The sequence below is a fragment of the Tiliqua scincoides genome, chromosome 1 (assembly GCF_035046505.1).
Source record: "Tiliqua scincoides isolate rTilSci1 chromosome 1, rTilSci1.hap2, whole genome shotgun sequence".
NCBI lineage: Eukaryota > Metazoa > Chordata > Lepidosauria > Squamata > Scincidae > Tiliqua > Tiliqua scincoides.
Window position 1 is genome coordinate 66,579,487 of NC_089821.1, and position 27,548 is coordinate 66,607,034.

Genomic DNA, 27,548 nt, shown 5'->3' on the forward strand with positions numbered 1-27,548 from the left:
GTTCCATATTAAATAGCAGGTGTGAGGGGGGCGTAATCTAGATGTAGTGCTTCCCAAACTAAATAGCACCATACCACAATCCAATCTTTAACACAACAATCTATTGCACCCAATATATTGCGTCCAGAATGAGGCCCAGGACTCGCCGCCAGCATCTGCTCTTGTTGCTAGAACTCATGTTGAAACAAGGCACATCAGTGATGTTCTACAGATCTGATGTTGCAAAATAAGACACTTTTCCTTACAAAAATGAAGGTCACTTCAAATAAGGAACTTATGGCAATAGTAGTTCCCACTGAGATGAGTGTCTGTAGAGATGTGAAGCTCTTGTCAGAGACAGCAGCAGCTGGTGGTGAGTCCTGGGCCTTGCACTGGCCAGAGCAACTAAAACATGATGTGACATGGCCTGCTCCCACAGGGTTAGTACAGTGGTCTCTGCTGCTGGCTCTAGATTATATGGTGTAACACTTGGGTAAAAGTCAAGAGTACTCTCTCTAGACCAGCATTCTTTTTCATTTGATCATACTTTGTTCCTTGTCTAAAACAACACAGCATTCACAATGTTCCCTATGTACACCTGTACATTTCCTCCCCCACACACACTGCAGTAAGTCTTCTGTAGTGTGCCAGACTAAAGGTAGATATGGTAACTGGGAATGATGACAACTTGGAATGGAATGGGAAAGTAGTCAGACTCTGTGGTCATGAAATCCACCAGCATCCACAGATTACCATATCACAGCCCACCAACCATGGGGTAATAGCTTGATGCTGACCACCAACTGCCCACTCAATTTTTGCATGGCCAGCCAGAAAAAGCCATGGCAGTGGCAAAAGAAGAGGTCAAAGTAGGTCTTGAACCAATGTTGGCAGCCCCAAAAAGTTGCTCTCTAACTAGTCAGTCACAACAGAAGCCATGCAAAACCCATCACTTGGGAAATTTAGTAGCACCATAAACAGGCATACCAATCACAGGGAGAACTGCATTGGCCAATCACTGAGCATGCATGTGATACAGGACCCCTACTGCAGCAGCCTACCCATTTAGCTCCCCCCCTTGGCATAATATGTTGCACTGCCATAGTATATTGGCCTAGTGTTACCATGGCAAGTCCATCAGCAGAACTGGGGCTATAATGGTGGGGATGCCATTGTGTTGCATCCAAGGGCATTCACCATATCGTATGCCACTCACAGCTCAATCTTATCCTTTCCCCTGACATAGCAAGCAGCCACGTCAAAACAGTCTGTGCTACATGCTGTGGTGGAAGGGCTATTTGGAGGTTTGGGAGGGGAATGTTTCTATGTTACCACTTAACATAGTAGGACACTTCTGAGCAAACACTTATAGAACTGTACTGTAAGAATATTGGTCCCAGAGCATGGTCTCAGGATTCATGATGTGACCACCTTGCTGAAGTTAAGCATATCTAGTCAGTGCCTGGATGAATGATCCCCTGGAAATGCCATGCAAATAATCTGGGTTCCATGATAAAAGAAAGATGGAATATAAATAAAGATAAATAAATGCTGCCTTCTTGTTTTCAGCATCTATCAAGAGGTAACCTCAGTGATTAATTTCTTCCCATCATTGCAGACTAGAGATTCATACATTGTTTTACCATCTATCAGTATAATTCTACCACTTGAAATATCAGAGTATGCTGCACCCTACACAGAAGGTGGCATGGCAGTCACATCAGATTACCACATTTATGAGGCATCCAGGCTGTCATCTCTTCCTGTTGAACATTTGGACTAAATTTTCTAGCCGCCTATAATGTGACTTGCAGGAGGAAAGAAACCTTCAGCCACTGAAGAGAGGAAGTACAGATAGAGAGAGGAACTGAAAAAGTCAGCACAAACCACTGTCTCACTCAATCCCCATCTTGTTAAATTCCCCTTCGGCTTCTTTCAGAAATCTTTAAGCCAGTGGTGGTGAAGACCCTATGCAAGTAAGCAATGGATGATTTAGGTAAGTGACCTTTTCACTGTAATAAAATAGCAAGGAAATTGTTTAAAGTCAGTGATGCAGGGACGTGTCACTCTCTTTTGTCCTTTGCCTTGGGGGTTGCAGGGAGGAGTGGGACCAGGAAAGATGTGAGCAGGTGAAGAGGCCAAGCAGCCATTTGAGGGTGGGTGATACAACTTTGAGAGCACCTTTGACAACTTCACAACGAGCAAGAACGCAGTAAGTGCTGATTTCTGCATAACAGGAAAAAGCAGCAAATGCTGACATTCAGCCATTTGTGCAGCTGTAAACAACATAAAGGTTTTCTTAGGGGGTAATGGGCTGACCTCATTTCAAGAAAGGTGAACTTAAGCATGGGCAAATCAACTGGAAGAAGAAAGAACTGACCTTATGAGCAGAAATGGAAGAAGTTTAGCCTCGTGAGCTTGAAAAAAGGAAAGCTTTACAAGTATACAGGCAACGTAATGAAGAGCAAGAGGAGCTAACTTCCAAAGACTGTAGATGTGAGAACTAATGACTGCACACTGGATACAAACACATATTATTAATAATATTATTAATATTAAGCTATTTCTGCCCAACATTGCATATATGCAACAGGGATCAAATGTATACCCCTGTGGACTGGGCAGAAGTGGGTTAATATATCTCTTTTAACAAAAAATTCATTCAGTGGAAAGAAAAAAAATCAGAGAAAATCAAATACAGGCATGTGTCACTTAATGACCTCCCGCTTAATGATAAACCGCATATACAACGGTGGTCAAAGCACAACAAAGAAGCTCTTAATGAGGCAATTGGGTCTCCCATAGCCTGCAGCAGAGTGTCTGTTTACACAGCAAAGAGGCTCTTAATGCAAAGAACAGGCAATTGGCCTCCAGAAGCCTGCACAGCTAGCAAGTGTCTGGCAGGGAGTGTCTGTTTACACAACAGAGGCACTAGATTGGGTTGAATGTTTGTTTAACTACCTAATTGTGTTAACAACAGGGATTAGAGAACGTATCCCTGTTGTTAAGTGGGGCACACCTGTAAGTGAATGTCCCAAAAGGGCTCACAATCTAAAAAGATGCAGAAGAAACACCAGCAAACAGCCACTAGAAAAGAGACTGTGCTGGGGTGAAGAGGGATAGTTATTCTCTCCTTGCTAAGTATAAGAGGAGCACCACATGAAAATGTACCTCTTTGCCCAGTTATCAGGGGACTAAACCATGTTGATCAATGATGATTTAAGTTGGAAGGAACAGCCAGCACCCAGTCCAGCCTAGAGAGTTCCCTTTACCTCTTCTTGTCCTTGGTCAGGACAGAATGGTAGCAGCAAATACCTGCGACACCAGAGAGAACTTCACTTGAGCTATACTGAAGGTTATGGGGGAACATGGCCACCCATTCCCTGCCAGTACCAAAGAAAGCCCCATGCCACTACTGCCCAATAGGGTGATTTCCCATCAGTGGCATCGCTAGGGAGGTGCGGCGGGTGCGGGCCACACCGGGTGGCACACAAGAGGGGGTGACGTGCACTGGGAGGGTGATGCACTAAAATCATAGTGGTTAGGAGTAATACCATTATGTTATATACCATTGGATGCGGAATTTCGAGCAGAATGCAATGCAAAAAACAGGAGTGAAATATCTCCTTTCTATCAAAAGTTATTGGCAAAAAAACCCGGAAAACAAAAAATACATGGAGCCCAATGGAAAGAGAAACCAAGGGGTATTGCTTGTTTACTCGCAAGTAGGTGCACATGCCTTAGTCCATCTGAAAGGGCAGGCTGAGAGGAATCCAACAACACCAGGATGGTCCTGATCCAATGAAAGTAGCCCCTAAAAAACACCCAAGAAGGAGGTCCCTCCCTCCAAGCTGGCAAATTTATCGAGCCCTATGGAAAGCAAAACTAAGCCACATGGTCACGTTTACTCATGAGTAAGCAAATGTGCCTTGGCTCCTGGGCAGGTCAGGCAAAGGGAAATGTGAGGCCACCAGAATGGTCCTGATTTGATGCAACTGGAGCTCAGCAAATGCTCCAGAAGGCAGCCCCCTCCCATAAAAAGAATAAAACAGGCTTGACAGGGTAAGGTGAAATTTTTTTTCTGTTTTAGGCTGCAGTCCTATCCACACTTTCCTGGGAGTAAGCCCCACTGACTATAATGGGACTTACTTTTGAGTAGACAGGCATAGGATTGGGCTCTCAGACTTGCAAAGCCAGGTGGGTCCTGATAGTGATATGCTTGAAATAGAAGAACTTAAATTGAACTGGGTACTGGGTAAGGGTGAAAATCTTACTGATTCTTTTTTTTTTGGGGGGGGGGGTGTTATTGCAGGCAAGCTACAGAGAAAATTCACTTGGTGGAACAGGGCTGGCTTTCCCTTATTTATTGATTTTACTTTAATTTATTTATAATTATTTATTTTAATTTGCTTTATGATGGGTCCTGGACAGATTGTCATTCTAAGAAGTGGGTCCCAGTGCTAAAAGTTTGAGAACTGCTACAATAAGGTGTTAGTAAGTTGACACCCTGGGGGGAGGTGACACCACTAGTGACCAAAATCACTAAAATCAGAGTTTGGAGGAATAATACCATCATGTTATATATCAATCAATGTGTAATTTCATGCAGAATGTGATGAAACAAACAACGTTGAAATATCTTTATTCTATCAAAAGGTACAGCCAAAAAAGCCAGTGGGGGCAGGGCGATGGTAGATCACCACGCCCACCACCTATAGTTTTGCCCCGCCCACTGCAGGGGTGATGCGCTGGCCTCCTGCACCAGGTGACGCGAACCCTAGTGACGCCACTGCTTTCCATGCCATCAATGTATAGATATTAGGAAGCACAGGGGAGAGCAATGAACTTTGTGGCACTCCATAGGATATTTCCCAGAGAGAGAGAGAGAATATCCCCCACCTGCATCACTTTCTGGAGCCTGCCCACTGAAGAGAGCAAAGCTACAAAGTGTGTGTCTTTCCCCCCTCCCCCATTCTTTGCTCATAAAGGTGGTCCAGAAAGATGCCATTGGCAATGGTACTGAAAGCTGTGAGAGATCCAAAGAATTAACAGAGTTGCAGCCAGCAAGGCTGGTGTCTCTAGTGAAAGAGGGTGGGGCTGGCACTTGTGTTCTAAGCAGCACTGATCTAGAAGGCTTGAGAAATATCTAAAGATGAAGAGGCCATACCAACAGTAATAGAGAACAGTTGTTTTGGATTCAGTCATATAGAAGACATGATCAGGAAATGAAAAAAAAGCCATAGACTCTTACTTGCAAAAGGTAGGGTGGATTTCACCTGTCCAAAATTTTACAGACATAACCAGAATTCACTCTTTTGGCTAGAGAATTGGATAATTCATTTTCTGGGGTGACCTGGCTGAAACCCCTGAGGGTGGCAGTGACCAATGCATTGTCAGGGGTAGGTAAGTGTGCAATGAGGGCCCAGTGCTGATTTTCCCCCCAACAACCAAGCACTGGTTGGCAACCTTCAGTCTCGAACGACTATGGTAGAAGCCTATAGCATTTGGTATTCCTGGGCAGTCTCCCATCCAAGTATTAACCAGGCCTGCCCCTGCTTAGCTTTGGAGATCAGACATGATCAGGCATCTGTAGGGTAACAGTTGCTGCTTAGTAACTAGCACTAGTACTAGATGAATTGTATCCAGAATTAGAGGGTCCAAAGTCAGCAAATAATTTGACCATTTAGCACAGGAAACAGCTGCAAAGAGTTTTGAAGATAGCTGTGATTAGCTGATGAGAGAAGACTTTAATTGCTTCATGGAAACAGGACTGACTAACGGAGGATTACAGGCTGCATTTAGCAATTTAGACATATCCCCTTACTGTACTGTTCAAGATTTGCAAGCACATAATCACATTTGCTGACCTTATGTGGTTTCTTACTGAGTACAGTGGCACATGCTATGGTAAGAGAGTTGACAGGATACGACCCTCTTTCTACATGGGGAGGTGTGCAGGAATAGCCTTTTCATTGTGGTTTCTCACTTTTTAAAAATCTGGTCAGTGAATTTTGTGAGAAAAAAGGTGCCAAGAAATTAGAAGCACTTTTTTTTTTAATGTGTGTGTGTGGGGGGGGGGGGGTTTCATATATAGACTTACAAAGCTAGAGGCAGAAGACTCTAAGATGGCCAATGGGAAGAAGCCAAAGTTATGAAGATGTGTTTCAAGGCCCATCCCACTGATGAGACAACTGCAGTGCTTGGTCGTTTGCTAGTGAGTGATAAAATGCGATGTGAGCCTTTTGTTAAAACAGTCCTAGTCAGACAGGAGATACCAAAGGATGTGGAGAAAACAAAGGAAGGATTCCAAACATAATGGTCTTGTTCAGACGCTTTGTTGGCAGAACTGGAACAAACCTCGGCAAGCTTGAGCCTGAGTGACCCAGAACCCCAAAAGGTTTGCTTTCTTCTGGAACGTGACAAGGAAAAACCAGCAGCAGTAGCAGCAGAGACCAGCAGCACCCAGAACAAGAAAGTAGTTACCCCAAGTGCTCCAAAGGTATTCTCCTTAAGCTATTTACCTCCTTAGCGCATTGCAGACTGCGGAAAGCTGAGGCTTCTCCAGATGAATTACTTGAAAGTCTGTTTCCTACACAAAAGAGGATGGTCTTCGGCATGTCCTCCCCGATGTCTAATAACAACTGCTGGCATTTTTCATGACGAAATAATTTGGATAAAAGTATTGTAAAATTTGTGTTAAAAAGTCATAAAATACAAATTGAAGTACAATTAAGATAAAATACCTGCCTAATAACAAGCCATAACCATTTTTAGCAGTTCTGAAAGATTTGTGGTGGCGTCACTCAGTGAGAGAAGACATGCTGCTTACATCAGTAAGGCCTTTTGTCAGTAAGGACCCAGTGTCAGTCTGTGGCATCTTTGGGTAAAAGATCACAGGAGCAGGCTGGGAAAGACCTTCTCTCCTAGACACCCAAGAGCTGCACAGCAACATGGGGCTAGATGAGCCATTGCTTTGACTCGGTTGATCATTCCGTGTACTGCATACCCCCCCATCACGTCCCCCACAGACTATAGAGAGCAAGAGACTTTGCAGTGTTAGTCTGATCCTATGTTATAGCAGTTGAATACTCAGTCTCTCTCTCCCATCTGCTGAGGAGTGTAGCAGAATTTGTTACAGCTGGTGGGAGCTGAGGTTAGACAGTGGAGAGGACTTGTCTTTGAAGTCCATCTTCTACTCCAGCACCTTTAAGAAAGGAGTTGGCTGGTGCCAGACTGGGAGGGAGCAGTCCTACTGAAGGATTCTGGAGAGAAAACAACTAATGATTTCTGTTGATTTTAGAAACTTATTTATGCAGGATAATAACCAGTATTCAAAAGCAGCTCATTCTTAAGTGGTTTTCTTCGGGGGTGGGTGGGTGGGTCAGGGAGGGTATTCTCTTTGTAGATCTGTTCTGTGTGTATTCTCAGGTGCAACCAGGACAAAGTATCCAGTGTTATGAAGAAGATGCAGAAAATATTTACAGGTAAATGTCATAGTAGGAACACTAAGTAGCCTGCACACGACTCTTTCCCCTTGTGCACCATGTTTTCTGAGGGAGGCCCTCTACAGGTAACCATCAAAACGGCATGTTGGTAATTTATTGCTCACTTAAAAGCTTATTCAGTATTAAGCCAAAGGTTGTCACTAGTCATTGATTTGCACACTAACAGTGCAATCCTATGCATGTCTACTCAAAAGTTAGTTTCATTAAGTTCAGTGTGACTTAGGGCCAACTCCTATCCAATTTTCCTGTGCCGGTACAGCTGTGCCAATGGGGTGTGCACTGCATCCTGTGGTGGGGAGGTGGTCACAGAGGCCTCCTCAAGGTATGGGAACATTTGCTCCCTTACCTCGGGGCTGCATTGTGGCTGCACTGGTGCTGGAAAGTTGGATAGGATTGGGTCCTTACTCCCAGGGAAGTATGTTTAGGTTGTAGCCTTAAAAGATAAACATCTCTCCACATGTCGTATAATTATTTTTCTTAAAATGCATGCAAGATTTATGTTATAATAGAGCCCCAGCAGGAAATGTGTAAGCTATAATATAAAAACAAAAAGTATGACTTAAAAATAAAACAACCATCTCTAGTCTCGGTCTGAAGAGAAACTAGACCTCTCAACTTTACGCCCTTCTGTTGTGGTTTTGTGTTTTTCTTGTGCAGCTGCAACTTCATTACCTCCTAGACTCCAGTAGTTTACTGTTGAACAGTTAATGTGACTTAGGGCCCAATCCTATCCAAATTTTCAGAGCTGATGCAACCACAACACAGTCACAAGATAAGGGAATAATGTTCCCTTACCTTGAAAAGACTTCCATGATTGCACCCCCTCTGCAGGATTCAGCACATAACCTGTTGGCATAGCTGCATCAGCAGTAGAAAGTTGGATAGGATTTGGCCCTTAAACAACAGGGCTGGCCCAAGACCTCTTGGCACTTGATGCAGCACACCAAATGCTGTTCCCCTTACCTGGGTATATGCAGCTTTCTGGTCCTCTGACACCCTAGACCTCGCCTCCACACTTCTGTTCAGTCCCCTCTTTCTTTTCTGATCTAGCAAGTGGAAGGAAGAGGAGGAGGAGCAGTGGAGACAAGTGGGGGCTCGGAAGTTGGCACCCCGCCCCCACCAAACCACTACCTGAGTCAGCCATTTCAGTTGGCCTCATAGATGGGCTGGCCACGGTAAACAAGTACAATTTCTGATTCCATTTTGCCATACCCAAGGTTTACATACAATTTTCTGATTTAAGTATGGTACGTTACTCAGAAGAGGAAACTATGCTGGTATTTTAAGCAGTTGGTGTATTTGCCAAATAATGCTACATAGACCTAAGCTCATAAGAACATAAGAAGAGCCCACTGGATCAGGCCAAAGGCCCATCTAGTCCAGTGGCCCAACAAATGCTTCAGGGAGCACACAAGATGACAAGACACAACCTGTGTCCTGGTGCCCTCCCTTGCATCTCAATTTTATGTGAATCAAGGATACATTGGACTGTCAATTATTCATCCCCATTTTAAAACAAAAACCAAAAACAAACAAAAAAACCAGTGATTCAAAATAAAGTGTAATTTGTGAAGTCTAAAGTAGACACAAACTGTCCTTGGAAAACTTAAGTAATAGGCAAGTAATCACTTAAGTAATAGGCAAAACTGTCATGTGACTTGTGGTACAGGTACATTGAATCAAAGCACCAACCACAGACTGGAGATGTGGGGAAGGGTTTTTGTTTTTTTAATTTCAGGAACACTCTGAGGTAAGTTTGTGAAGTCAATATTAGTCAGTGAGTAACAAGATTGGGACATATGCTTTGTTGAAGGGTGTCAACAGTGGGAAATTAGTTCAGAGTTCTTGCTAGGATTTGTCCACCCTCCTCCCTGTCCATCATGAATGTGATGTTGTCTCCTTTGCAGTAAGGTGCCGACTCCCCAGCCAGTGGTCTCTTCAGCATCTTCTTCCACCACCGCCGCTCAGCAGTTGGACGACCTTTTGTCTTTCTTGGGGACAATGCAGTCCAAGGTGAACATAGACTCCCTGACCCCAGTGACCTCCACAGAAGGATCAGTGATGACTTTCTACAGTGGTGACATAACGAAATGTCATAACTTGGGCTTAAATATTACATCTTTATATCAATATTATGTCATGTAGTTCAGATTGCAATAGTGCAGGGGTGACATGCTTAAGCCCAGGGAAGTTGCATACTAAAAAGTCATGAGGACAGAGTGTAATAAAGTTTTTTAAAAGGTGGTAAAGACAGGAGAAGGAGAGGATGTCCACGACTTCTTATCCAGCAAAGTACTTTGTCAGGCAAGTGCAGCAGAAAACCAGCTAATGCTTGTTGAATCAGGCCTCATGAGGATGCAGTGTGCTGGTCTTCCCTCATAAACAGTTCTCCCCTCAGTAATGTCTTTTGCATTTCCTTTGCCCTCTTAAATGCTTTACTCTAGCACTGTGGAATAGACAGGGATATGAAGATGGGGGAAGAGAAAGCTGTAGAGCAGGGGTGCTCAATAGGTGGATCGCGATCTACCGGTAGATCGCGAGGCAAAATGAGTAGATCGCGGAGTGCCGACCCCCCCCCCTTCAGGTGCCTCTGGGAGGAAACGCCGGGAATAAGGCCCATTGTACTCAATGGGGCTTACTCCCAGGTAACTGTGGCTAGGATTGCAGCCTCACAGCCTAATCCTAGGCATGTCTACTCAGGAGTAAGTCCTGTTATACTCAGTGGGGCTCAAGGTACACCAACATACATTGTACACATAAATTGTACACCAAGGTACACCAACATACATTGTACACATAAATGTTATATGTTATGATGGCACGAACATTGTAAAAAAAACTCTGGTAGATCTCCGGGCCTTGCTGGGTTTCAAAGTAGCCAAAAAAGTGTGAGCACCCCTGCTGTAGAGGTATTAGCTGTTACAGAAAATGTTGGAGGTGAGTGCAGTGGGGGTTCATTAGCATTCTCCCCCCCTCACAAAGACCTTTATCCTGAGGTAGGGTCAGCACAGAACAAGGCCATATATGGCCACCCAGAAACAGTTCTGGCAAAAGAAATGAGTTTTGAGAAAGGATTTAAAGGGAGAGAGAGAGAGAGAGAGAGAGAGAGAGAGAGAGACTTTATGACAGCTGCTGTATGCTGAATTTTCTCATGCCTACATCATTTGCTTCTCTGCAGGTCTCAGAGGGCTTGGAAGGTTCTGGAGAGCCATCATCAAGGCAACACAATACTATTGACACCCTAGACAGCATGTTGGAAGGCCTAACTCAAGACATGAAGGACCTGGGTGTTGCCACTGTGCCTAAGGGTGACTGTGCTTTCTGTCGAAAACCAATTGCTGGAAAGGTGAGAAATGGCGACCCAGATACAGCTAAGTTCTGCTTCTTGGTCCCACTGGGGTTCCTACTAACAGCTGCTGAGTTGTCACAGATTATGACAAATTCCTGTGTTCAAGTCTGGCCCAGGTGGAAGGCAGTGGTCTCTTTTCCTGCAAAATGTTCCCTAATAGCTGTTATTTTCTGCTGAGAGAGGGTCTTGCCCTTCCCACTCAGAAAGGTCCTGTTTCTGACCTGCTGAACTATGTGGGATTCCTCATTAGAAACATGACCTCTTTTAGTGGCAGACCTCCCATTATGGATGATGGGGCAAATGCCCCAGGCACAAGCCTTTAGGACCCTGCGGAAGCCTCTCTGAGGCTCCCAACAAGGTCGGAAACGGTGCTTCTGGAAAAATGGAAGCACAGTTTAAAGCCTTGGGGAAGCCTCAGGAAGCTTCCCTGATGCAGTCAGTGGTCATGCGAGGCTCCGTGAGCCTCAGGTGAGTAGGGGGGGTGCGGATTTGCACATGGGGGGTGCCATCATCCTGCAGGAGGGTGCCATCTTGAACCTTTGCCCCGGAGTGCAAGGTTGGGGAGGTCCACCACTGACCCCTTTGGGGACGTCTTGTTTCTGTGATGGACATTTCACTGGCAAGCCAAATGGGTCTCTGAGCTGTACTTCTTACAAGGCCTTTCCTGGGCTCCAAATTTCTAGGTTGTTACAGCACTGGGAAAGACATGGCATCCTGAACATTTCACCTGTGCTCAATGTGGAAAGGAAGTGGGCTCCCAGCCCTTCTATGAAAGGGACAGCAAGGCCTACTGCCAGGAAGACTACCACCAACTCTTCTCCCCTCGCTGTGCTTATTGTACTGCACCCATCAAAGAGGTATGTGATGCTAGTCTTTCATTCTGGCAGTCTGAAGGAAGGTTCCAATTCAGAGAAGAGGCAGGAGGGAGATCCACAGACTGCTTTGCTCTTCCTTTCATTGCCCTTTGAAACATCAGGGCTTCCCAATATTTGAATTGTGACCCTTTTCTTCTTTTTTGCAGAAAATCCTCACAGCCATGAATCAGACCTGGCACCCAGAGCATTTCTTTTGCGCTCACTGTGGAAATGTGTTTGAAAATGATGGTATGTCTTTACCCCCCTCCCCCCAAATCCCTGGCCTTTCCCTTGGATTTTGCACATTTGCTCATGCATTATGTATCAATGAGATATCCACGAGCATTTCACCAACCCATCTTTTCCGGCTTTTAACTGTATCTGTCATTTTTTGACCTTCCGTATCTCTTCATGTCTAGACTTATTAAATCTGCTAGACCACAATTGTTGTTTTCTGTGGCATTTTGAAATAAGGGATAGCAGATAATCCCTGCCACAGATCCACCAATACCATTCTGTGTCATTCAGCAGCTGCCAGTCATTCCAACAGAGGTGGTGTCTGGTTTTGGCAATCATTGGGCACTTGCTAATGCTCCAGGGCCATCAGTGGGCCCATTGCTGACTACCAAGGACCTGATGAAAAGGGAGTGACTACTGGGATCTGCTCCAAGCCTTTCCCACTACCCCCATTGCCAAGGAAAGCTTCTCCATAACCTTGTGAGGGTCCACCCAAGCCCAGCAATGGCTCAGTGGAGTTGCACTGGTGCCCACCATCCTGTTTTATTACCTATCTTGCCATGCCCTGTCTCCATCTTTGTGTTCAGTGTGCAGTAGCTGAGGTAGACAGAGGCATTTCATTAGAAGTAGCGAAGGAAGGATGGTAAGTGTCCATAAGATTGCTCACCTCATCCTGCTGCTACGTGGGCAGAGCTATGTGGGGCTAAGTGTTTGGGGCTGCTGTCTCATGGCTGAGGGCCCCTATAGTCCTGGCAATGGCACTGCATTCCTGTACATGGTCTCTCTTTCATGGCAAATATTTGTGATAAGTTACTATGGGTGGGAATTAGGGTCCATAAGAGGGGTTCAGGTGGTACCTCGTACCCGAGCCCAAGGTCAAAAAGGGGGCCCAGAAGACAGAGGAGCTGGAAATTTCCTGGGATCTTAGAAAATGTTTGCATGTATTGTGTGAAGACTGGCATTCACATTTTGTGTAAGCCTATGTAGTTTTATATATTGTAATTTGTAGAAATTATGATCCAATGGAGAAGGGAAGGGGCCCCAAAAGAAACTTTGTACTCTCTGATAAAATTTGTACCCTCTCAGAGGCACTGGTGAGAGTTCCGGAAATCACAGTCATCACAGAAATCACAGTCATTTCATGAGGTGGTGATTCAGAGGATGAGTGGATAGTTTGATCCCAAGTGGCATTATCTGGCATAATGCTGTCCCCTGGGCTTTTCATCTTGCGGGTTTTTTTTTCCATATACTGGAACATACAGTACTAGGGATGGGCTAAGGACCAGCTTTAAGTGGAGCCATTTGAAGAGAGAGATGCATCTCCAAGCTCTCAGCTCAGCAGAGCAATAGAGAACAGAAACATAAGCCAGCCAAAATTCAGCAAGTCCTCTTGATACCAGTGTGATGGTTATGCCTAACAGTTCCATTGAAATGAATGAGATATTGATATGCCTAATTTTGGCTGGACTGTGCCCTGAGTTTTTTGTATGGGCATCAGATTCTGATGACATATCTCTTTTGGGGTTATTTCCCTTGGGGGTACCTCCCTCAGGTGTATGGCTGAATGTAGATTCACTTTGATCCCCTGTTGAGGAGCACAGAGCCAGTATGTTGGGAAAGGGCCATTGTGGTAGTAGAAAGTGGTGATATTACAACTATTTTGTCAAGAAGCTGCAAAACCTTGATGATACCTGATTTACTCACACTGATGTATTGTAAGGATCAATCAGGCTTAATAGGTGAGGATCTGTTTGCTAAGATATGCAGCCCTAATTATTCTTTCTGTATAAGATGCTGTTTTAGCACTGCTAGAAGACACATAGTGAAACCTCTCAGAGCTTCTTGTTTAGCCGGGGAGTTACTATGGAGTCACTTTTTTCTGCCTGTGAACTTCAGCATCAGTTCTCTTTGGAAAGCTTGAGTATCTCTCTCCTGGAAGTAGGCCCAAGCAGAATGTGGGTGTGTGTTGGCAGGGGCCAGGCAGGGGAAAATCTGTTTTAATCTTAACTAGCTGGATGGTATGTCACAGGGACTTGTTATTTTCCCTCTTTGTGAATAACTGTTAGAGGAGCATAAACACGCTCGTGCCCACTGTGGGATTTTGATCACAGACTGGCACTAATATGCTCCCATGAGCCCAGCTGCAGTAATTGGCCCCCCAGGGGATCGCTGAGCACTTAGTGGTGAGTTCCAGTCCCCAAACTGCTTATTATAACTAGTGCAGAAAGTTTTGCGGGTGAATGTAAAGTCCATACCCTCCTTGAATTCCAAAGGGGCTGGTTCCATTTTGCCAACTCACTGCAACTACTCTTTGTCATTGGGGGTGGTTTCTCCTGAGAACTACTTCCTATTGTTATTGCTTTCTAGCAGAAGAAGCAACTCTCAGAAGCTTGAACGCATTGACAGCTGTTTCTTAATCTTTGGTGTGATGTCTCAGGTTCTGGTGAAATAACTGCTTTGTGCAATCATGGATTGTTTGTCCAGGACATGTGAACATTTCAAGAGGATTGTCATCACAGAAGTCCAGCAAAGCACTGTGTGACCCCTTGGTAGCTGTACCAGATTACTCTTCGAATGAATATGAATTAGCATAGCTATGTAGCCAGTAACATGAACAGTCCGATCTGTCTAAGACAGCTACATTTTGCTTTTTGGGAAAACAAGATCTATCTCTAACTAGAATTTAGGTGCTCTAATTTTGTAACAGTGAGCATACTTAAGCCAAGAAAAGTATGCATGTATTTGAGTCCAAGTGGAGCTATGTTCTTAAGACAAAATAAAAGCTGGGCAGATCAGCTGAATTTTGACCACCAAAGCCCACTGTGTACTTTACATTTCCAAGAAAAGCCCCCCAGAAAATGAAAACTCTTCGGAAAAAGAATATTTCTCACCAGTCTTGCCTAGAACAGTTATTCAGTACAAGTTTATCCTGCTCTGACTCTTCATGTTGAGGAAGTAGTGGGTTGAAATTCTGCCTTCTTGCCATGGCTGGACTGAGAGCTTGGCTACTTGTTCCTCTCATCACATGAAAAGTAGCCCCAAGTGAGCCAGATTGTGACTATTGCAAATTCTGAAGGCTTCTCTGAAGATGCCCAGATAAAGCTGGAGGAGATCATAAAACGTTCATAGGAGCCATAAAATGTTCTCTTTTTAAATCTGTATTTCTCTTATCTCTCTTTTAATAGCTGTAGTTAATTTTATTTAAGGACTGGGAGAGAGGAGCTGGGACAATTAAAATGCTAAGGAGAGAGAAGATAAGCATCAATAAGGTCAATAAGGAAACTGACCTTATTGAAAGATAAGATCAATAAGGGGTGGAGAAAAGGCACCCACAATTTAAAAAATCCTCTCCAGCTTTCCCTACTTGTATCTAGGGGAGACTTCTAAGGTAAGAACGAGGTAGTGGATTTCTGAACTGACAAAACAGACTGAGGACCCAATCCTAATTGGCACTTGGGCTGACACAAGTCCCTTGTGCTGGCTAGGGAGTGTGGCAAAAGTGCCATAAAGCACTTTTGCACCACTCTGAGGGGAGATAGGCCTACACATGGATGAGCACCAGACTCCTTGTGCCGACGTGGGCCTCAGGGAAAAGGTGAGTTGCATTGGTTGAGCTTTGCCAACTCAAGGATGGGGGGGCATAGGGAGGTGTTTTGGGATGGGGGAAGGGTAGGCGGGAATTTGGGCGGGCGGGTTGGACTGTGGGCGGACGGGGAGCTGGAGGTGGGTCCAGGATCCAGCAGTTATACCAGATCCTGACCCATTCCCAGGTGGCCCAGGGCAGTCCCGGACTGCTTGGATTTGTGCCACCTCGTCAGGTGGTGCAGATCCAAGTAGACCCATTGGGGCTGCTGCAGCATGCCACGGGGTAAGAGAAAACATTTCCCCTTGCCCCAGGCTGGCCTGCAACCAACCCCAAACTTGCAATGGATGCAGCTCAGGCCTGCTGGCCTGTTGTTTCCAGCGCAAGTTAGGATTGCGCCCTGATCCACTTCAGGTGGGGGATCATGTTTTTGAATGCTATTTTATGTGGTGAACGCCCTGCAGGTTGAGACCTAGCATAACAGGGAGACTGGGCAGAAACCTCTCTCCCGAGTGTGTTTTACCTAGTAGGGGGTTAATGTTTTTTTCTGCATGGGGATAGCATTCAAAAATGGTAACAGATAATGAACAGAATTGGTTTAGCCACCTTGATGGAACTGGCTCAGTCACCCCTGAAGAGTCATTTGACTTGAAACACAATGAGTTTTATTAAAGTGTGGTGAACTGAAATTAAAGTGTGGCAGTTTTTGAACTGCCATTTCCTTTTCCTTCCTGGGCTGATATCTTCCCTTCCTAAAATCTATTAGAGCAATCAACTGAGATAGACAATTCTCTGACAATTCACATGAGCAGAGCTGCACAGTTTGTAACCTGCCAAGCTGAGCGCAGTCCACCAGCCATTTATGGTGACAAAATTTGCCAACCCCCATTCGAAAGGCCAAGGCAGTTAATCAGAGGAGGTTTACTAATGCCCTTTTGGAATGCAATAAGATGGCTGGTGCACTGCATGTACATTGGTGGGTCACAAGTTGCGCACAGGAGCTACAAAAATATGAACACCAATGCTTCTTGGCATTTTTGGTTCTCTGCTTAATGCACACCCTGCTTTTGCATCATTGCAGGTTTTTTAATGTGTGTTTCATATATGACTGATGTGTATAATTACAAATGGCATTGTAGGTTGAAACTGGTATGGATGAATCGCTTTCATAGAAGGTTTAGGTGTGATCGGTGCTGTTTTAGTGCCAAGGTGACTCATTGAAATGAAGATTTTACAGTATAACAGAGATGCTTCCCAAATATAGAGCTACAATGCCACACTTCATTTGATACAGATCCCAGAAAGATTCGTTGTCACCTTCCTATAATTGCCTCCACAGGTTTCCATGAGAAGAATGGGAAGCCATACTGTCAGAAGGATTTTTTGGCCTTGTTCTCTCCCAAGTGTAGAGGCTGTGACCGGCCTGTGATGGATCAGTATCTGTCAGCCCTGAATGCTGTCTGGCACTCTGAGTGCTTTGTATGTGGGGTAAGGTTATAAAAGTCACATCCCTGCAGACAGAGACCATGCTGGGCAGATAATACATATGCATCATGTTGCCTTTATTGAAGAGGTTGGTGAAAGGAGCAAGAATTATAAGATTTAGATAGAACTAAAACAGAATTTGGTTGATATTCTGTTCACAATTTGGCTGCTTCGATCCCTTTCATTTCAATGGGATTGAAGTTGCCTAACTGTGTGTGAGATTGCAGCTTTTGACATATGAAATTTCCTCAGTTGAAAAATGTTAAAGCTGATACGTAACAAAATGGAATGGCAAAGTTCAAATATTTTTTAAAAAAACAAGTTATGAAAGTTAAATCTTCAATTTCAAAATCAAGATATTGCTGGTGCAAGTCTGTGTTGTTCTGTCCAGGAAGATCAGGCCTGGGAAGGGGGTTTGGATTCATTGTGTGCCACAGCTGAACCCACCCCTCTCGTGGACCTGATCCACCTGTCCTTGCCCCATCTCTTCCCTGTTCTGCCCACCCTTGCCCTGCTCCACCTCCTGCCCTGGGCTTACCTGCTCTGGCGGGCCTCCTGACATCCACTGGCACATGCAGGAAGGTTCTGGTGTTCCTGCTGTTGCACCAGCTGTTAACACTGCTGCAAAGTGCTTTATGGCTGCCAGTGGAATTGCCTCTTCCACTGACGCTAGCACTAGATAGGATTGGGCAATCCAATTTTCAGTGTTGGGAAATTTGGATTCAAGAGGTCTAAATTTGAGTTCAGACAAAGAAAGTTGATTTAAAAAATAAATATCTTCAGTGTGAGGTTCCAGAGAGTGGACCCCGCCATAGCACGGGAACAACGCTAGGAAGAAGAATGTGAGGTTTCAGAGGCTTAACTTTGTTAGTTTCTTGCAGTAAAAACAAGGAAGTCTTGTAGAGCCTTCAGTACAAGTTTTCAATATTACTTCAGTATAAGCTTCAGTGTAAGCTTTCTGAGGCATTGATGAAATGGTCTGTGGTCCACAAAAGATTATGCTGAAATAAACTGGTCAATCTGTAACTTTGTTTTTGAATTGTAGGGGCTTATTTCACGCAGTAATGACTAGTGATAGTCAGAAAACTACGAGATACAGAAAACTCGTATCTTCAGGTTAACTGTGGTTCATCACATGCAAGTAGCAAGGATATTTTGGTGCCCTGACATTGTTGTCTCCTGATTTTAGGACTGTTTCTGCACCTTTGGCAATGGTTCCTTCTTTGAATTAGATGGCCGCCCCTACTGTGAGCTTCACTACCACCATCGTCAGGGGACAGTATGCCGCGGCTGTGGGAAGCCCATTGCTGGGCGCTGTGTCAGTGCTATGGGGCACAGGTTCCACCCAGAGCATTTCGTCTGTGCCTTTTGTCTTACCCAACTGCACAATGGCATCTTTCAGGAGCAAAATGACAAAGCCTACTGTCACTCTTGTTTTAGCAAACTCTTTGTTGTTTGAACTGCAGGTATGGTGTTAGCCCTTCTCAAGTCTTCTTGAGATTATCCTCCAAGGAAACTATGAAACAGCTGTCTTGAACAGGATTAAGATATCAATTATGTGTGCACTTACTTGGCAGTAAGCCCCATTCAACTTAACTGGACTTTCTCCCAAGTAAAAAGACAGGATTAGGCTGTAAGAAATGCAATGAAAAAAAAATATTGTGGTAGTCTCCATTAACAGACATGTAGCTATCTGCTTCATAGATTGGTTTTATGTATTTACTCTACATCACTGCATTTTGCGATATACTTTGCCAGCTTACAGTAGCTAAGGATCTAGTCCAATATTTCACCATATAAACAATTACAGTAGCTGATTCCATTACATTCCCCATGTGTATATCCTTTAAGGTCAATCAAGGAATGCTTAATCTTCATTGCAATCTTCTTTCTTGGATCACTTCCAGCAAGTAATATCAAACAATTTTTTTTTTACTCACTGAAAGATAAACTTTTCCAGAAAAATATTCTTTTGATGTTTTTGTACTGTAACTAAATCACAAGTATGTTTTTTACATTTATTTTTATTTGTAAACAGGAAATACGAGTTGCTTAAATTCATTAGATGCCAAGTTATGTTGCCTTTTTTTTTAATTTCTGTAAGAATTAAATGGGTACCACTTCATAAAGTCTGTTTATTTCACCATATTTTCTATCTGCCATGTTTTTAATAACCTTTCTTTCACCACAGGATCAGAAGCCTTTTTTCAGAGATCATGCTAGAGTGATTTCTGCTGCAATCATGAGGCTTATTATTTAACAGATTATAGTTCTTTGGAGGTATCCTCCCCTGCCAAAAGTTTAATATCATATTTCAAACTTATTGCTGTCATTTGCCACTTTTGCCTGCCTGGATTCAGTTCACTCAGGAGGAAGCAGGTTGCAGGTTGCCAGGTCCCCCTTGTTTTACCACTGCTTGGTTTTCAGGGGACATCCTGAATTTTGGATCTCCTTGTCAACCTGGGAGAAAGGTTTACCAAGGGAGCAGCTGGTCGCTAGTCACCAGCTTCTGCACCCATCTTGTCCTCCATCTTCTCTTGCAGACATGATTAACAGCATGTCTAGTTTGGACATTAGGTCCATAGATTATCAGAATAGTGAAGACTGCTGAATACTGGTGCAACTACAGTGGTAAAGAGACCATCTGGAACTCACACTCTCACTGTCTTTTCAAAGAGTAGCCAAGGGAGAACAGCAAGATACTTCACTTGGGACCCAATCCTAAAGAGTGCACGCTGGCTCATCGCTGGCGCGCATTATTGCAAATGTGCCATAGGGCACGTTTGCAGGCCCTAGCATTAGAGGAGCACCAGTGTTAGCCCAGTGCTGGCCGGTGCTGGGCTAGCGCCGGTGGAGCACTGGAGCTCCACCGCTTGGTGGTCACACAGACTGCCCGGCAGCAGAGAGTTAGGTGGGGGCATGGGGGGAGGCAGGGAGGAGGCTTTCCGGGGCAGGGAAGGTGGAGGGGGGTGGGCAGGAGGCATGCTGGGAGGAGGGAGCAGGGCAGGAGAGAGGTGAGATTGGTGGAGCTTCTAAATTCTATGCCAACTCTCGGGTCGTAGTATCGAGTAGCTCCATTGCGGGGCTACTTGCATTACCTGGGAGAAGGGGACAAAAGTCCCCTTCTCCCGAGGAGGCGGCGGTGGCTGCCTGGGGTGCACTGAATGCAGCAGTAGCCATTTTAGGTGCCACTGCAGCCCCATGAACCGGGCAGCTCAGGATTGGGCTGCCTGGCTGCAACCCTATGCACACTTTCCTGGGAGTAAGTTCTATTAAATTCAGTTAGATTTCAGAGTAGACATGCATAGGATTCTGCTATCAGTGGAATAAGGTGCATAATGCAAGTGTGCCTCATTTTCCCTATGAGACTGACAGTGAGGTAGTCATACAAAAGATTTTGAAAGAGGAAAACATTTAGTTGCACTTGGCTCAGAGGTATGATTTCATTCTCGGAGCTCAGAAATTCCATTGCTCCCTGACCTGCCTCAAATGAAAAACAAGAGCCTTTACAGTAAAACCAGGTCACATTTATTTAATCACAATAAATACTGTAAGTAACACCTTGCAGTGGGTCCTATCTCCTCCATGTTCCTTCCCCCTTCAGTGCAGGCATGTACTTTGCTGGAGATTGCAAACAGCTGTCTGTTCTCCCATTGACTTGGCAAGCCTGTTCACCAGTTCACAAAACTATCTGCCATCTGCTGGCATCAATTATTATTGCATCTTTTGGAAACCCTCTTTATATTTTTTTCCTGCAAAGCCTAAGCCTTTTGTGCCCATTTTATTTATTCCCTTTTTGGTTAGACTTTAATAAACTGGTTATATTTTAAGCCATTTCTGCCCAACGTTGCATATACGCAACAGGGACCAAATATGTTCACCTGTGCATTGGGCAAAAATGGGTTAACATGGGGTCTGGCTGGTTAAAATATGGGAAGTACAGTGACTTGCTGTGGGTTCACAGTGGATATGCTGCAGTGGATATATATGGGAAGTACAGTGGATTATCATAGCTCCTCATTCCACAGGCACTATGGATAGAAACCCCTGAAGTTCAGTATTTTCCTGGGAGGGCTTTTTTTTTTTGCCTAGAACCCCACTCCCTGCCTGATCTGATCACCTGGGCTGATGGCATTCTACCAAGGCTTTCCCCCACTTGGCTGTGTGACCACACAGGGGCGAGAGACAGGAGCAGAATGGCAGTGAGAATGCTAACCACCAGACACCACTGCCCCAGAGCAGCCTGCAGAAGCTGAGAGCCCCCTCTCCGCACCTTGAGAGAGCCCCCAAAGGCAACTGGCTAGTCTCAAACAGATGGGGGAGGGAAGGTGTCAAAAGCTCTTTCAGATGTGTTATGCTTGGAGGAAGCCATTGGCACACCATGGCTTGCTAGACTCCATGACCAATCAATCAATACTGGGACCCAACAGGGTGTTGCACATTCTCTGTATAACAAAGGATACCCCAACCTGTTTCTCAGCAATGTTCTCTTTCACTGTTCTCCTCAACAGAGGCTGTGCCTGTCTTCATCACTCCAAGATAATTATGGGGCCTGCCTAGGCCAAGGAAAAGACCATGGAAAAACCCTCGAAAAGCTGGGCAGTTTAACCACTGTAATTCGTAGCTTCCCTCATGAACAAGATACATTATCACAAGCAAGTGCTTGACCTAGCACAGTGTCTCAGGAAGGATTCAGTTTGTGGTCTGAGATGAGTCATCCATCTAGGCTTTCTCAGAAAACTGTGCTCGGCAGTTCAGCCAGTACTCCTTTTGGATGGGGAAGATCTCTTGCATCTGTCGCTTTCTATCAGCCATATGAGTCCTCCTGTCAGGGCTGGCCCATCCACAAGGTCAATTGAAGCAGTCATCTCAGGCAGCAGATCGGTTGGGGGAGAGGCACCCATCTCTGCCTAGCTGCTTCCAATGCTTCTCCTATTCCTTCCACTCCCTGGATTGGAAAAGGAAGAGGAAATGTGGAGGGTTAGAACACTGGCAAGAGAGAGGAGCAGAGGCTGACACATCACTGGGTAATGGGGGCAGCAGTTTGCATGCTGCCTAAGGTGGCAGGAGGTCTTTAGCTGGCCTTTCCTCCTGTTATTGTTTAGATCTAGCAGGCAGGGATATAAAATGATTAATTTGTTCCACTAAGTATAACAGGTATTAGGAGAAAAGATTTGATCCCTCTCAGCATTCATGAAATTTGTTTGGTTCATCAATCTCTGCTTGCAGTTAAAAGTAGTTGAGCAATATCATTCAAATAAGAAGTCCTCTGTCATGCTCTCTCCCTGAGCTGATGCTGTTGCAATGCCATGTGCCAGCGGAAACTGTCATAGATGGCTCATAACCACAAGAGAAAATTGCAACCAAAGAATGTTTCCTTCCAACAGGCAGTGTTGGGTAATTTCATAAAAAAAGAAATTCCAGTTCTTAAGGTCTGTGTCAGCTGCTGCGCTTCTAAAATAGTGCAAAGTTGAGTTCAATGTACATATATAGACAGTCTACCTTGAAAACATCTTCAGTCCACTACTTTCAATAATGTGCAGCATAATGTGTAGTTTGGCTTTAAAGGACTCGTCACAGCACCATCAATTCCTGTAACAGAAGTGCCCTGAGGACAGTAATCCTCTCATAGTGGGATTCATGTAGATGCCTTATGTATCTTTTGAAAGATTTAACCTTGTGTCATACATGGACGGTGTCATGACATGGAGAGACCATAATCTCAGATCTCCAGTTTATTATCTTTGCCATTCCACGTTGGTTCACAGATGATATTGTTTGAGGTGCTCTACAACCTGTTTCCCTTTACCCGTTCAAATAACAGCCATAAAATATATATGTATAAAAAAGCTGCTTTATACAATCTGTTCTTATCAACTGATCCATCTAATAAGCAGCCCAATACAATCTAAACTGCCATGTGGCAATGCAGTGGTGGCAGTGCAGGCTATGCTGCATCCTGCAGGGGATTTTTGGCTGCTGGAGGTCTCCTTGAGGTAACATTTGTCCCTTTGCCTCAGGGAAAGCTCCAGCAGCTGCAATGGGTCAACTCAGACCTGTTTCAGCAATATTTGCTGGTGCAAATTCCCATTGATCCACGCAGGCAGATGAGGCCCAGGAATGGCCTCAGGATTCAGTATCCACTGGCACAGCCAATTGTGCACCCACCCTGGCCCAATCTACCCACCCACCCATCTCCTCCCCATTCTGCCTTCCCCTGCCCTGTTCAGCCTTCTAGCTGCCCTTTCCCAACTCCTGTCCTGGACTCATCTGCTTCAGTGTTCCTTTGTCACTCTGCCAGTGCGCCTTGGCCTTGCACTGCCACAGTGCTTTACAGTGCTTTTGCAGCAGCACACACCAATGGAACACACATTCTACCAGTGCAGGCCCTCAATAGGAGTTGGCCATCAGTATTCTCTGCACCGCCTGTTTAGGGTTTCCTGCAAAGGGCTCTTCCAGCCCTATTTGCAGACATCAAGGATTGAAACCAGGATGAACTGTATGTAAATCATTTGCTCTACCACTGAGCTATTGCCCCTCTCCTTACCATATTTTACATAAAATTTACACATAAAGTTTACACAATTTAAGACATCATGTACAGAGGTCATCTGTCACTTAACAAGCTCTGATGGCTCACACAGTGATGCTTGCAAAATGTTTTGTGATCACTCAAGTGAGCTCCTTGGGCTGAGAAGGGAAACACCTGAATATTCCATGGAGGTCAGAGGGCTGGATCCCATGTGTCACAAACCAAACAAATTAAACAGGATCTCTTGGGGATGTCCTTGTGAACAGAATGTGCTTGTTCATCCATAGAACCACCGTTATTTGTGGGTAGGACACACATATTTTAAAGGTGATAAGTATTTCCTCTGTGCAATGAGGGAATTATGGCCCTAGCTACTCTAGTCTGCTTTTGTAACTGCTTTTATAGAGAAACCTCCAATCTCTCTCCTGACTTGATCCACAGTCCAGCATGCTTCTAGAAGTTCAAGTGAAAACCAGAAAGCTGTTCATTATCAGCAGTTTGTCATCTTGGGGTAAGTTCTAGGTTTTGCAATAAATCAATGTTCTTCTGCAATCTCAACATTTCCCATTAAAGAAGCATCATAATCTGCCCAGGAATGTGAAATGAGATCAAAAGAGGTGTGTGTGTGTGGGGGGGGGGGAATAGGGGTACTCTTCCATAGGAGCCATTGTTGACTTCTGGGGAAGTTTACATTCAAATTTAATTTGGCACCAACTCTCCTTACCTAAACCTACAGAAAAAAAAATGCTTATGCTAGGTGTTCCAAGGAGCATTTCACCTGCTTAGGGATAATTTTTTTTTGCTACTTAGAGGATGCCCCTCTGTTCGGAACACCTGGGCACATACACCACCTTGCAACTTTCCACCACTGCTGATAGTTTAGATTATCTCTAAACTATCCAATCTAAACTATCAGCTATCATTTTTTATCACAATTGTTTAAGCAGTCTGATAGGGTAAGCTGCTTTTTCTTTCTTCCCAGGACCAAAGTTACATCTAGAAATCACTTTTATGTCTTTTTTGTCCTCTGCCATACCCTGTATCCTTAGAAGCACAAGCACTTTTGCTTCATAGGATCTCAGCAGTAGAAAGACATGGCAAAATGTTATGCCCAAGGTTGTGGATTGGATCCTGGATATTCATGCATAAAGGCTAAACTGCCTGCTAGACATTAACATGTGTTTCAATTCCATTTCTTTCAGAAAAAAAGTTCTGAATTTTTTATTTCTTATTTCAATATCATTTCTTTCAGGGGAAAAAAAAATGGCTGGATGGGGGTGAATTTAGAGTGAAGCAGCAGCCAAGGCTTTCTTAGCCCTTTCCCCAACCACTGCTTCTTCCAACTGTGTCCAAAGCTATTTTTCCTTTTGCAAGATTCCCAACAGTGCTCACCACCAACCTGCAAAGCAGGAACAGAAGGCAGGCTTTTGCAAGGTGAGATCAAATAATAATAATAATGGTCATTGGATTACTCCTCTAACTTTATTCAAGGCGGTTCACGTAGGCAGGCTATCTCTAAACCCCCAAGGGGATTCTTACAATGACAGAAAGGTTCTATCTTTCAAGAACCACAGTCTGCTATCACTTCAGGCCCCCAGTTGCCTCCCACACTGGTCCTTCATTTGAAGGCTCACACCAAAGAGCAGGTGGAATAATTCCAGCTGCTTCGAGGTCTCACCATTCACAGAGCTGCTGGTGGCCTCAAACTGGTGAGCTTCAGATGTTATTTTCAGGCTAAAGGAGGCTCTACCCTCTAGACCAGATCTCCTGCCCATGTACTGGGTATTATTATTATTAACAGTATTTATACACCGCTTTTCAACTAAAAGTTCACAAGGCGGTTTACAGAGAAAAATCAAATAACTGGTGCGTGGTTTTTACCTCTTCTTCCAGCTGCACCTTTTCTCTTTCAACCCTTCCACACAGGCACTTTTCCTACAACCATGGCTCTCAGACAAATGAGAGAAATGCCTTCTTAAGGCAAATGAGAAAATGTAGGCAGATAAAGGAGCATCAAAGGAAATTAGTGGGCAGAAGAAGTGTTGAGCATCACCCCTTGCACCAATCATGTCTTCCTGGCAAATTATTCTATTTCCCCCCAGTTTGCCTACCAGTGGAAAACTGGGGTGTGAGAATCTTATGGGGGCCTGTTTGGATGATAGCTACTGAACATGTCCCTCTTAGCACATTTGCACTGTGAGCTCACATGCTCCCCACACTTCCCAGTACACTGGGGCTATGAACATGTCTGGTGGTGAGGTCAAGGAATTGAGCAAACATTTCAGCTGGCTGAGCAGCCTAGTTCTAAAAGAACTTACCTCTGGTTAGCTACTCCCATACCCAGGATAGGTTATGAAAACTTAAGGCTAAACTACTCATAATTTGGCAGGTTTCTTTGTTTTTAAATTATGTGAGGGATGTATGAAATGAAGAAAAATGTCCAGAGTAGGAAGGAGGTTTTCAGAACTTTGCTCCCACTGTGGTTCTGACCACATGCCTCCGGTGCCCTATTTACAAAGGCAAAGGAGTAGACTCAACCATTTCCTAGTTATGACTCAACACCCACCAGCAGAACCTTCACACTTGGCTTATGATGGTCCTTTTATGTTTTATTTCTACCACAAAAATGAAACATAAAAAGATGCCTCTAACATTCTGCCGCTATCTGACAGATCAGAATACCTTCTCCATGTCCCAAGACCCTTAACTTCAGAGTTTAAAAATGCAGAGGATTAGATTTTTATCATTAGTAAGCAAAAATCAATTCACACATTTCATTTAGGTACAATTGGATAAAACTGGGGTCTGGTACATTAAAAACTGTGTTTTCTATTCTTTGAGAGGGAAAAAAAACAAAACTCGGTTCACACAACATTGTTGTAGTTTTGTAATTGTGTCCTGAGTGCAGCCAGGTGATGTGAACAATTCAGCACAGTATTTCTAAAGAAAATATGAATCAGGAGATCTTCAGTCATGTGGTTCTCCACCTTAACTGAAGATCTCTGTGACTGCAGCTGAAAAATCTGTGTGTTTATCCATCTTGATTATCTGTACAGTGGTGCCTCGCATAATGAAATTAATCCGTTCCGCGAATCCTTTCGTTATGCGAATTTTTTGTTTTGCGAATCGCATTTTCCCATAGGAATGCATTGATATTTAATTAATGCGTTCCTATGGGCAAAAAAGGTCAAAACGAAGTCAAATTTGGTTTACAAAGTGTTTATTACGTGCTCTTTAAAGGCATACATACTGTACAGAGGATTTCTAAAATTTGAAGCATACACGAAATTTTTAATTTTTTAAAAAATTCGTTATGCGAAGCATGGACCTAAAAAGTTTTCGTTATGCGAAGCATGGACCTAAAAAATTTTCGTTATGGGAAGCATGGCCAGAAACTTTCGTTATGCGAGTTACCAAACTCAATCGAAAAACTCTTTCGTTATGCGAGTTTTTCGCTGCGTGGGGCATTCGTTATGCGAGGCACCACTGTATTTTCAAAATCTCAAGTGCCAGTTCTTCAAGACTAGTGTTTCCAAAATGAGATTACTTTAGAAATAATGAGACAAAACAATTTGGGATTTCTATCAGTGTATGAATTCTGACAATTTTGGACATGAATTGCAGTCATGCACCCAAGATTTTATCCTAACCTTGAGGGCTAACTAAAAACCTGTTATTGAAGCATAAAAACTGGGGCTCCCCTTAAGCTTCAATGCCTCTGATTTTCAAATGCTTCTAAAATGAAGGACTTGTAATCAAGTCACAAAAGTTGGCAAAGGAATGATATCATTTTAAGCTAGTATGACTTTGCCAGCCTCTTGATGTTTCCTCTCTCTTTCTCTGAGAAAGATAAACAAGACACGCACTTACACACAGAGTATCCTGTGTATTTTTTTTCAAACCAGAATTTTATTCAGTTTCGGAAATCCAGTGCCTTTGAGTATAGTATAGGCTTTGTATTTACCATTTATGCTCTCTAATTTTCCACTCTGACTCCACTGTAGGGTGAGGGCAAGCCAGCTGG

At 44.1% G+C, this 27,548-nt stretch overlaps 1 protein-coding gene across 1 annotated transcript; it reads left to right on the plus strand.

Annotated features, from left to right (window-relative positions):
• Positions 1 to 1,853: 1,853 nt before the first annotated feature.
• LPXN (leupaxin) lies at positions 1,854 to 18,987 on the plus strand. The gene is made up of 9 exons (XM_066634604.1): positions 1,854 to 1,975; positions 6,309 to 6,478; positions 7,408 to 7,463; positions 9,392 to 9,497; positions 10,663 to 10,830; positions 11,517 to 11,690; positions 11,855 to 11,936; positions 16,847 to 16,995; positions 18,182 to 18,987. The coding sequence occupies exons 1-9, from the start codon at positions 1,963 to 1,965 to the stop codon at positions 18,449 to 18,451; spliced, it is 1,188 nt and encodes a 395-aa protein (XP_066490701.1). The 5' UTR covers positions 1,854 to 1,962; the 3' UTR covers positions 18,452 to 18,987.
• Positions 18,988 to 27,548: the final 8,561 nt, after the last annotated feature.

Coding starts and splice junctions, on each gene's coding strand:
- LPXN (XM_066634604.1), top strand. Junction 10,831..11,516: donor GAAAACCAATTGCTGGAAAG/GTGAGAAATGGC, acceptor CCAAATTTCTAG/GTTGTTACAGCACTGGGAAA. Junction 11,937..16,846: donor AAATGTGTTTGAAAATGATG/GTATGTCTTTAC, acceptor TTGCCTCCACAG/GTTTCCATGAGAAGAATGGG.